Here is a 12,722-nt window from a genome sequence, read left to right as displayed (position 1 = left end):
ATACTTAACTAAAAGTACTTAACTAATTACCTACGTAAAAAATATGAGTATTTGTACTCTACTTAAGTAAAAAATTTCTAAAGCACTTAATATTTAAGTAAAAAATTGAAGTTCTTGAGGGTACTTAAGTACTCAAGTGCTTTCTTCATGGCACAGAACAATTATACCGGCATAACGCAGGGCTGATGCGACGAATTGAACTGCCTATATGTTAGCGGATGAATAGATTTTAGTCTTTGAGAACAGCGGCTCCCGGCCCGGCACGAAATTCTAAAAAAGACGCTATCATGGCGGAACTACCCTATCAATTGAACGGAAAGTTTTTTTTGTGATAGAGGAAAAATTCATAAGGATGGTGCAGTATCTATAGTGACCCCCTCGTATAAGGTCTGTGGATTATCGGCAGGGGTTCCGGTTGCAAATTTTTAATTCTAATTAATGAAAATATTTGCTTTTCTTCTGTCCTCGGCTGCCTAGTCAGGGGTAATACCATTTTACTGACTATCTGGACATTTTTGTTTGTAAAACTACCTGAGCTTGTGAAAGAGCCTAGACAGTCAAACTCAAGACGCAAGCACAGACAGATCAGTTTTTGTAAACCCAACTGTCTTAGCTTATAAATGGGTTCACTTGCATAAATTTCGAGGCAGATAGGAGACCCTTTCAGGCTTTAGACGCTTATTCCCCTTGCAATTTCAGTCAACTTGTTGTTCAACTAACATTAAATTAACTTTTTGTTAGTGCAAATGTCTAAGTTTATAAATTGAATCAGTTGCCTTGCCTGACACACATTGCAGAATGGCCCCATTTTGACTTTAGACGCTGTTTCCCTCCCATTCTTCTCATTCTCGTTGATTTTGAATTAAAATGGAATAGTTGTGGGCATCAAGTCGTGGCTAATTTTTGAAAAAGCCAAGAAAGATAGTCCAATTGAGTGAGAAGCAAACCTGGCATTAATCCCCCCCCCCATATTAGGAGTATATAAAAATGTCGTTAGTTCATTTGTTAATATATGTGTCTATCCATTATCCGTCCATGCGTCATTGCTAGGGCAGTAGAAACAAGATAGATAGTCAAAGAGCTAAGATAGTGATAGAACCTATAGTTTTCCAAGAGTTTGGTTAACCAAACAGTTGGAAAACTTAAGTGTCTGGAGATAAATACTTTGATCTTAGTGATAAAGAAACAACTCGTGATGATTGTGGCAGCCGTGGCCGTGAAACCAATTCTGTGAAGGAGGAGGTTTTATCATATTTGAATGAGAGGCGAAAGAAACTATCTTTGCTCAAAGTGTACCCAAGGGTAATGAAAGTTTTCAGGAAATACAACTGTATCATTCCATCGTCTGCATCTGCAGAACGAGTTTTTTCGGTAGGTGGTGGAATTCTTACTCCAAAAAGAAACATGCTCAGAGATGGTATGTTTGAAAAGCTTCTGCTGTTGGAAGGAGCAACTAAAAAATTAAGTGAAGTTATGATGAAGCTGTAATGAATGTTCTTTGTAAATTCTTTTCTTTTTATATCTTAACTGAAGTAAAATTGGATTTTCATAAAACCAATTGTTTTTTTCACGAAAACTATCGGTTTTTCTGAAAAACGGTTGAACACATCTTAAAGAAGTGTTTCGCGTAATATTTACTTTAAGTAAAAGTTAGTACTTGAGTACTTTTTCAAAAGTACTTATTACTTAAGTAGATTTTTAGAGAAGTACTTAATACTTGTACTTAAGTAAAGATTTCTCTGAGTACTTGGTACTTGTACTTAAGTAAAAAAAAGAAGTACTTGGCACAAGACTGGCTGGTAGTGCTTCTGGGCTATGTATATTATAACGTATGTAAAACTGCAACAAGTGGTTTCGCTGTAATTGCACCAAGATGGAAAAATGAGAAGAGGGCTAGGTAGTTGTTATTGTTATTGTTGGTAGTGCTTCTGGGCTATATTTAATATAACATATGTAAAACTGTAACAAGCAGTTTCACTATAATTGCACCAAAATGGAAAAATGAGGAGAGGGCTAGGTAGTTGCTATTGTTATTGTTGGTAGTGCTTCTGGGCTATATTTAATATAACATATGTAAAACTGTAACAAGCAGTTTCACTATAATTGCACCAAAATGGAAAAATGAGAAGAGGGCTAGGTAGCTGTTATTGTTATTGTTGGTAGTGCTTCTGGGCTATATTTAATATAACATATGTAAAACTGTAACAAGCAGTTTCACTATAATTGCACCAAAATGGAAAAATGAGGAGAGGGCTAGGTAGTTGCTATTGTTATTATTGGTAGTGCTACTGGGCTACTGCTACGGCAAGCATGGCACAAGCTATGCAATCAAGTGCAAAGCATTTTATAATAGTGTCACTACGATGCCAAAAACTTGATTTCATATAGGGGCTTTCTTGAAGACTATTGAGATAAGTCCTCAGCTGAAGAGTTGCAAAAAACAGTCACTGTCTTTTCTCCTTCAATAGAGCAACTAAAAGCTAAAACTGGTAATACAAATTAATAATGCTGTTTCTTTAAAAAATTACTAAAAAATAAAATAAGTACGTTGAATAAAACTATTGCAATTAAAAAGTGGGATTATTTTATTCTAATTTGTCATGGTAACCAAATTTCTCAGTAGTTGGATAGATTGCTTCCTGCCCCAACTTGGAGCATAAGGAGAGTTTAAAATACACCTTGAAGAAAAGGCTTTGAAATAAATATTTGCGATTAGAAAGCCCATAACCCATAATAGAAGAACTAGAAAATCTGATTTTACAAATGGAACAGAAAGAATTTGAAATGCATACAAGTCCCAAAACGGTGAGAAATTTTTAGGCATTGTTGCACTTGGGACATTCCTCCTCATTTCTTGAAAAATGCCTAAAATCTCTTCTTATAAGAAAACATTTTCTAATAAGAAAGTGTAAAACATAAAAATTTTTAAGCCCATTTAAAAATGTTGAAATATTTCTATCCTTGCTTCAAAATTAATAAACCATCCGAGGCAATTCGCTGCTAAAAAAAAAAAAAAAAAAAAAAAAAAAAAAACTGCTCCCATTTAAAGCAATTGTCTGCTTCATCAAAACTGATTTTTTTTGTGGATTTTTCCAGTTTACAATGTGGTGCTTTAAAAATTTCAAATTTGTGAGTATCTAATGTGAATAAAGTGGTACTTAATTTGCGAGTCCAATCGGGTCTTAATTGATCTACTTTTACAGGGCGTCAATTCGAAAGGAATACTGGCCTCCATAGATTTCCAAAAGTAACTTTTTTTTTATTTTCATTAAAACACGCGTCTTTTTGTATTTTTATTACAACCCCCCCATAGATTTCGGAGAAAATGTTCATTATCACCTCCTATATTTTAGTGGGTTGGTGCCATTGCCCTTTTGTCATTTCTAAATTTTAAGGGTTAAGACAACAACCCGGGCAATAGGTAGCTCTTTTCTGCACTGAAATATAAGGAATTGGTCTGATTTTTATTATCTGGTGTCTAGGAGAGCTGATGATAATAAATAATCAGTTATTTTTTTAATGATAAATGCCTTCTAGAACCCCCCCCCCCCATTGTATTTTATTTCTCTTACGGTCTTTTTCAAAATTTCTGTATTGCCAAATGAAAAATCTTAGTTATCATGGATATTGAATTTTTTAATAAATTTCACAAGTTCATTATATGGAATGCTTTCAAGCTGCGCTGAATGGTGCCACCCCTAAAAATGTCAGAAATTATGCTAAAAATTACTACTAAAAGGAATGTCTTTTTTTTATATGTGCTTTATTTTTGTACCTGCTGCGCAGAGGACTTATGAAGTTTCAGTTGAGGAAAGAGCAGGGGTAATACGCCAGAAGACCCGACAAAGTGAATGAAAAATCAGTAAAGTATTGGCGAAATAATAGCAAAATAATAAAAATCTGAAGATTTTTGGCGGAATTCGACAAGAATCGTCTGTTTTTTTATTTTAATGTTTACACTAATTCATTCAGGGTAATACGCGGTGAGGGGTAGGGTGTAAGGACGAAGTCTCCTCAGGGGACTCTTGCTACAAAAAAACATCTTAGATACTACGATAAATGGTATTTTGCTCATTATATAGCAAATCTGTTTATTGCTATATGAAAGGCTAAAAATTTGTTCATCAGTTACTTCAAAAATCGGTTCTGTTTTATTGTTGCGACGTTTATTATCTCTTTTCTTCGACAAATGATTCTTTATGCATGTGAAAATCTCACATGAAATTAAAAGTTAGAAACACAGGACATGATTCTACATAGAACATAGTTTATGATTTCCCACTTATGTCTTCCAACATAGAACTTAATTTATGTCTTAATCGACTTTTCGACCAACTTTCTGGTTACCCCAATGAATTCATTTATGAATATTTTTCGAATTTCTTATGTGTAGTTTATTGCACCAACTTGTTTAAAGTGCCATCCGCGAGCAGGTATCAACACAAAACGGCTATTAAGCACGGTTGCGATATAGATGCAGACCTAAATAATCAGTTTTGTCCGCTTTTTGAAGTGCTCTTCTGGTGTCATGGAGGAAATAGCCCAAGTAACCTAAAATGAATGTACACCGCTTAATATAAATTAGTTTGTCTAAGCTTGGACGTGGCAAACCACTTAAATTATTATTTATTATTTTTTTTAAGGCTTTAAACAGCCTGAGGAAGCATCCGTTGAAATTATACAGCGGTAAAGAATGTATAATCCTGCAACATTTTGGGAAGAAGCTTTGTGGAATCTTGGATGAGAAATTGCAGGCTCATTTGAAAAATGGAGGGAAAATACAAGGTACGTTTTTGTGCTTAACCCTAACTTCCCCTCTCCGAGGAGGTCGATATCTCCCTCTTTATTGCGGAAATATTTTAAGCGTAACATAAAAGATTACATTAGTATGCTTACTTGGACAGCTGTGTACTTATTTGTATTATAAACATCTATATTGCAGAAACAACCTCAGAGTTTTAATGTAAAAACCCAAAAGGAATGTATGATCCAGAAATTTTGGAAAGATGATTTGTCAAATATTTGACAGAACTTGTTAGTGGCTCATTTGATGAATGGTGGGAACATTCTGAATATATTTATTGAACGGTTCTAGAAAAATTAAAAGCTATTAGAAACCCTACCTACGTTCCAAATTTAGTTACTTGTGAAAGCATATTGAAAACCTATCCTGTGACTGCGTTGTATGGGCACAAGTTTGATTATTTCGTACTTCGGATTATGTATTTTGGTTTGTATGCGACTGTATTTCGGACCATGGTAGAAATGAGTTGAAGTTAATGTTTAATTAAACTTTTTTGTGGAACTTGTTATAATCGAACTGAAAACTATTCGTGTAGGCTCTCGATAATAATAGTGGAAAAAAGAAACACAGAAACTGACAATCTCTTTGTGTGTTAGTCTTCACTTTTCCTGTGGTGTTCACAGGAAAAGTGAAAACTTGTGCGAATTCAGACAAAGGATAATATTTATGTATCGAAAAATCGGTTCTTTTCATGAGGCATTGATCCAGCAATACGATGCTACTGAGTATCAATATTTATGGTATCTTATCTAGCAATGGGCAAATCTGTTAATTCTGAGGTTGTTTTCAACTTGATTTTCAACTTGAAGATAAAATGTTTTAGTTTGTCAAAAGTATTTGAGGTGAAAACACGGATAATAGAGGATAGAGATCCTTTAGACTATAGGAAGGAATTTTATTAATTTTTCTTATATACTTTTGTAAAAAAAAAAGGAAAAAAAATAACGCAATTACTCATGAAAAAAAGGGAGAAAAAAGACAAGGATGTGAAAAAATGTGGTAGTTTGACAAAAAATTAATGACACCATTCCTGCTATGAAGTCATACATAACAAACAAAAGCTTAGAGCTCGGCCGAGTTATTTTAAGGTTGATACAGCATGAACTGGTGTTGCGCTTGGATTTGAAACACTCTTCGTTACTGTGTATTCTCTAAGAGTTTCTCTCTCGTATTCTTCCCAAGAAGATTCAATAGACATTAAAAACCTTATACTGAAATAAGGTGAAAGATAAACAGCATATCAGATTCCTAAATTTAGGGATACTTAAGGATTTTTTAAAATCCCTAAATTTAGGCACCGAACTTGAGGATTAACAAAGTTATAGCATAATATTTAATAAAAGCATAAATTGAACAATTGAATAGCATTCATTGCACAACATTGTTACGAAGAGGCTGTCATTACAAATACTATCGCTGGAACCAGGCTTTATTGCATTTGTAGATCAGCCTTGCCTCTGGTCCCTCAACCCGAAAGCCACACTTGCTATTTTGCTTAATTCCAGCTTATTCTACTGTTTGTATATAAATTTATTTATAGTTTATTCAATAAAAATAAATTTGGTTCTATTTTTACACAGATAGGACTATAGCAAGGTTCGATTATAGCTACCCAAACGCGGTAATATGCGTTGGGGCCTAGTATGATAGAAAGAGGTAATGATTAGTTTTGTTTCGTTAGTATTATATGGAGATTTTAATGTTTTTCTTATGCGACCCATTTTTTAATAAAAAATAAAAATACCTGCTACTCAAATCAGTTCTTTCTTCAGACTAAGTTCAACAGGAAGTTTGGGTCAAAAATGAATTCAAAATAATGTGGCTTGGATTGCTGGAAATATACTAATAGTTCAGCGTGAAGTTCCATGCTCTGGTCTGTACTTTGCCTTTTGATAACCACCTAACCTCTATATAATAAAGCAAATTGTGATGTAGTCCCTCCGTATCATCAAAAAATGATTCGAAACAACCGAGTCTGCAATGCTTTTCCTTTAACAGAATCTACAAAGTTGATAATAATATTTAGAACTTGACTGCATTTATGTGGCGAGGTTTTGGCTGCAAGAGCTTGGAGATGGAGAAAGTAATGCATCCAACAAGTGCTTGGCATCTGTTCTTTTACTCTAGATATAAATCCACTGTCCCCACCAGTCATGGCTGTTGCTCCGTCACTACCAATAGCAATAAAGTTTTGTCCTAATCGATATTCATATCTTTCGTTAAGGACCATATTATACAAGCACAGACCTGTAAGAGCTTGCAAGAGCCCTTACAAGCTGCAAGAGCTTGGAGATGGAGAAAGCCATGCATCAAGTAAGAGCTTGGCATCTGTTCTTTTACTCCAGCAATAAAGTCACTCTTCGCACCAGTCATGGCTTTTGTTCCGTCACTACAAATAGCAATACACATTTGTTCCTAATCGATATTCAAATCTTCGGTTAAGGACCATATCATACAATCACAGACATGTAACATCTTGCAAGGGCCCTTACAAGCTACAAGCTGCAAGAGCTTGGAGATGGAGAAAGCAATTCATCCAACAACAGCTTGGCATCTGTTCTCTATTCTAGCACTAAAGTCACTCTTCGCACCAGTCATGGCTTTTGCTCCGTCACTACAAATAACAATACATATTTGTTCCTAATCGGTATTCATATTTTTGGTTAAGGACCATATCATACAAGCAGACACCTGTAAGAGCTTGCAAGAGCCCTTACAAGCTGCAAGAGCTTGGAGATGGAGAAAGCAATTCATCCAACAACGGCTTGGCATCTGTTCTCTATTCTAGCACTAAAGTCACTCTTCGCACCAGTCATGGCTTTTGCTCTGCCACTACAAATAGCAGTACATTTTCGTTCCTAATCGATATATCTTGCGGAGTTTCAAGGACCATATATTACAAGCATAGACTTTTAATATTTTTGGGAAATGGCTTGCAAAACAGTATTTCTTGCATAAAAATTGCATTGGAATCGAGACGCACAAAAACTACAAACTACGTACAACCCATAATATCCGTTGATCCGTCAAGTTGCAAGGACACAAAGAACTTCACTTTATTTTGTCTATGACGTAATCACAGACGTCAGTTGCCAAATTGCTTATCTTGTATTAAATAGTATTGTCAGAAAGAAGTATACTTTTGAGCTTTTCGACCCATTGCTTGCAAAACAACCTCTACTATATCTAAAGCCGCTTGTAAATCAAATTTTCGGCCATAGTTTGAGGTTCTCCTGCATTAACCGCACAAATAGCTAGCGAGCAACAGTTATTTATTTAGGTTGGACAATTGTCCCTTAGCAATTTTCTAATGTTCAAGAGCAAGAGCTTTAAATTTTCGCTAGATTTTTTTTTTCATTAGGATGTTTTGTCTTTAGGTGGCGTACCAACTTCGATGGCTTTATGCTTTCTTTTGACAAAATTTCAAAGCAAATTACCCACTGTGGTTTGTTTTCAATCACAGTAAACCCAAATTTCAAATGATTGTCGTCATTAAGATGTTTTCTTTGTTCTAGTGTGCCTGCTAGTGGTTGAGGGTTTAGGTGAAATTTTTAGAAATTTAGCCATTTTCGATTGTATCAAATAAGTCACGTAAATACGTAAAACAATGGATTCGTGCTCTTCAAACTTAAAAGCTGACGACACGACCGTGCGTGTCTCACTCTCACAAATCACTGTTACTCCAACTCCAAGGCATCTTACACACTTTCAAACCTTTACACATAGTCCGTATATAACAACATAGTTCCACTTCCGAATCATTTTCAATCCTTTGGTCTTTTTTCCGATTCCACTTGCTTCGCGGTCTTGCACCCAACTACTGTGGCCGCAGTCGACCGCACTTTTTATAGGACAGTACAGTGTATTCTAGAGACAATCATCTCGAAGCATAACGAAACGTCTCGAAACTTGTGGGCCTTTTGCGCAGGGGGTACTAGTTCCGAGTATTGCCAATTATTAATTGCCCATGGTTTTGATTTAAAACTATATGTTTTACATGTTTGATTGTGTATTTGCATCTGAGCCCTGATAATGCGAACGCTAGAAATTTATTTTTGAATTATACATTTTTAACTTGAGTGAAGAAGAATATGTGGGGAAAAATATTTTTTGATACTAGGGGTGACATGTTATGAAAAAGGTTGAAAAACACTGTATTAGTTCATCCATCTAATAAAGAAAAGAGTAAGAGAATAGCAGTGCTTTGTGCTATTATTTTTACCGAATCAACTTCTTAAAGTTTGATTGAAAACTTTAGGGGCTTTAACTCCCTTTCTCCATAAGTGGCAACCCTCTCTCTCTCTCTCTCTCTCTCTCTCTCTCTCTCTCTCTCTCTCTCTCTCTCTCTCTCTCTCTCTCTCTCTCTCTCTCTCTCTCTCCCTCCCTCTCTCTCCCTCTCTCTCTCCCTCTATCTCACTCTCCCTCCCTTCCCCCCTCTCTCTCTCTCTCTCTCTCTCTCTCTCTCTCTATTTCATTTATCTCTCTCTCTATTTCATTTATCTCTACCCATCCCGCCTCTCTCTCTTTCCTGTTTGCTCTCCATCTAGCTCTTCCTCCTTTCTATCCTTCACTAGCTTATTTTAGGAGAAACAAATGTAAATTTTCTTTCTATAATAGACCTGCATCACGACCAGACGCTTTCGAAGTGTAGAAGTAAAGACCAAAATCCGCGACTAAAGGATCGTGAAGCGTTAGATCATGGATCTCAGAGTACCTCTGCACAGGTAAGTTCAAAACAATATTACACAGAGATGTATGTATCGCAGCTAATATTGAGCTAATATGTCCGAATAGGTAGCTTGTCAGGGGTGGGTCACAGGCACAAAAAATAAATTTTGTCTGAGAGGGGGATATATCGAGATTTTTCACAGGAAAGTATTTGAAACCGCTTGAATGTACTTTGTAGCGAATGCTCACGGGGGATTTTTCTGACCAATTATAGGCCACCTTTTGTACAGGTATATAGGCAGATCAACGACTTTTGTAGGAAGGGGTTAATAATAAAGCTTCGGAAAACCAATAATGATGTAAATTATTCTTTCTAAGAATCACTATAAAATAACTTTTAATATCAATGCTCTGAGAATTAGGGGAAAAGGAACACCTATAAGATCTCTGCCCCCTGCCACCGAAAATTTTGCGGAAACGATTCAAATTATGCAAGAGCTTCATCTTTGAGACTAAGAACGCTTTCTATGGCTACTATGGTTAGGCTTAGTATTTCGCAGGATTATTATGCATGGGCCTTATACCAACTTGTTAAAAAAGAGGTCAATTATCCTACAGGACTTGTATAAACAAGTGGCATTTCGATTAGTTGTGTTACTTACTTCTTTTTTTATATCAAACGCTATGAATGAATGAATGAACTTTATTACCCGTAAAGTATAAAAAGCACAAAGTACGGAGTATTATAAATAAATAAACAAAAACAAATACGATAAACAGCGAAGAAGAACAAAATTCAAACTAACAAAAGACAACATGGACTATTCAACCAGTATCAATATGGAAAAAAGGCTGCAGAGGGTCATAAACGTGAATAAAGTTGACAGTCTTTTTACATAAATCGTCACTGGAAGACCGAATCCGAGAAGGCACATCTACTATACCAAATCAAGCAATTATTTTTTTGTTTCGGTGCCATCTAGGAAGCCGGAGCAGGAATTTGCAATATCTGAAATAAGCCGTACGTAGAGTATGTCGATCTTTCTTACGAAACAGATGAGCCATGCCTGATAAAAACAAAAGCACAGGGGCGCAATAAGCATTATAAATCATGCACAAACCATTGCGGTTGTAACGGCTTTTGTTTGGGGATATTTTTCCGTAAGCGACGCGTAGGTTTTTCACGGCTTGATTCACTAGGGATGAACAGGTAGTGGAAAGTGTTGGGCCGAAACACAGACCAAGCCAACTAACTAAAGAAGAACATGGCAGAATTGCAGTCCCAGCAACGAATGGAGCGACCGCATAAGGGCTATTAAAACAAATAAACTCGCATTTAGACGCATTAACTGACAGTCCAATCTTAGGTAATTCATTGGTCAATATAGTAAAATTAGAAAGCAATCCACGGCGAGTCCGGGCAACAAGAAGAACGTCATCTGCATATGCAATAGAAGACAAACCAGTATTACCGTAAAAATATAAAAATAAATAGCTATGAGAATGTGTTGCTGTGATATTCAAACAAAGTATAAATATACTGCAATTTTCTTTCACAAAATAACATTAATTGTTAGTATATTGCATTTCCAAAAATCTGTCAAATGAATTGTGGTGCTATTGTTTTTTTCCAAGATTTTAGCAATTCTGGAAAAAGACAGCTTTTGTTGGTACCAAGATTCCCTTGTTGATACCATGCCTACCCAGTAGAGATATCGTTGTTTGTTTATCTTTTTCCCCAATATTTTTTGGCAGTGTGGGCGCATTGGGGTTGGGAATTAGGATTTGTGAACCCGTTTGCGGAAAAAGTTTCATTTTCTTCTTTGCATCCGAATAAAAATGATGCTGTAAGAATGTTGACTTCTTTCTAGTATATTATGCGTATGATTCTAATTACTATTTCGAATTCAATAGAGTTTGGATAACCACGGCGGATAACTCTGACTAGATAAACCACGCCCCTGAATAACACCAATTTTAGGTAACACAGTTGTTAAGTTGCTACCCCAAACTTTTACTTTACCTCTGATTTGTCAGTTAGTTCTCAAGTTACCCTTGTACAAAAAAGTGATTTTCTATAAATATGTATAAGAGCACTCCGACACGTTGGGGAAAATGTATTGTCTATCTCTGAGATCGTTGAAGAGCTTTGGGATATTCATATCTGAGAATTCTCCAGCAACGAGAATTTTGAGGTATCTACATTAAGATAAGGAGACGTATTTCTCTATAGGTTTAATTCCCGTTTTGTATCACTCACATCATCTCCTTTCTTTTTGATATGGGTGCCGTGTGTGGGGCCTTAATCCCAATAACCATGTAACAACTCTTTATTTAGTCTAGATCATGGAAAAAAATGTTGAGAAGAAAAGACGAGAATAACTCAAGCCAGTGAAAAATGCAACAACTATATTTTGGTCGAGACCTCTGCTCAACTGTCCTCGATGCAAAAAATGAAATGTTTAGTAAAAAAAATATAGATGAAAGTCCTCTGAGCAAAATAAAAACAAAACAAACCGCAAATATTAAATTAAAAAGGGTCCTCTCAAAACTACGGTGAAAGAGCGCTTAGTAAAAGTATCAGACATTGAGAGACATTTCGCCTATGCTTTGAGAGGGTCTCTTCGATTGCCTTTTAATAAAATAAATCTTTAACTCAGCTTTTAAGTAAAGCCCAAAACTAAAGTTTTACTAAGTCCAAGAGTATGTTCGTATTGCTATCATACTATTCTCTAAAAATTAAATAGGCTAGAAAAAAAAATGAAGGAAAGGATGTGGCTCCAAAGTCCCAACCGGTCTAACCAGTCAAAACTGGCTGTGCTGGTCTCTGGTTCATGGCTTTTTAGCCAGGAATCTGAGTAAATAGGAAGTTAAAAGAATCAGTATAGCAGAAGTAGGATGTTAGGGTAAAGTACTTATGAACTATGTTGTAATAATGCGTTTGTAAACAAGTTGAGGTTTCTAGTAATGGAACTGAAACGTTATTTAAGGCTCTATTAGTGAACTCTTAAAAATGCAAAGGGACTTGCATTTGAAAAAGAAAGTGTTAGATATATCCTGTGTTTGGAGGTAATATGATATAAAAAATGTGAAATTAATGCAACGAAGACAGAGAATTTTTAATTTTTTTAATTGGTTTAGAAAATTTCAAGTCTTTCTCATTGTTCTTGATCCGTTCTTCAAAATTGTTTTCCTACACTACTTAAAAAACTTTGAAAATGTATGTATCGGATCCGTCCTTATGTTGGGG

General features: G+C 35.6%; 1 protein-coding gene across 5 annotated transcripts in view; it reads left to right on the top strand.

Annotated features, from left to right (window-relative positions):
- Nucleotides 1–12,722, top strand: part of LOC136038591 (uncharacterized) — a 98,240-nt gene that overhangs the window by 27,954 nt on the left and 57,564 nt on the right. For all 5 annotated transcript variants that reach the window (XR_010620252.1, XM_065721789.1, XM_065721790.1 and 2 more), the window contains 2 exons: nt 4,644–4,785; nt 9,422–9,528. Coding sequence is in view for 4 of the 5 variants with exons in the window: in XM_065721789.1 (XP_065577861.1) it covers nt 4,644–4,785; nt 9,422–9,528 (249 nt within the window). In the remaining variant the exon portion in view is untranslated. The remainder of the gene's footprint in view (nt 1–4,643; nt 4,786–9,421; nt 9,529–12,722) is intronic.

This window comes from Artemia franciscana, chromosome 18 (genome assembly GCF_032884065.1).
Source record: "Artemia franciscana chromosome 18, ASM3288406v1, whole genome shotgun sequence".
Lineage (NCBI taxonomy): Eukaryota > Metazoa > Arthropoda > Branchiopoda > Anostraca > Artemiidae > Artemia > Artemia franciscana.
Note: the sequence above shows the minus strand (reverse complement) of the source record. Positions and strands in the feature narration are given on the sequence as shown.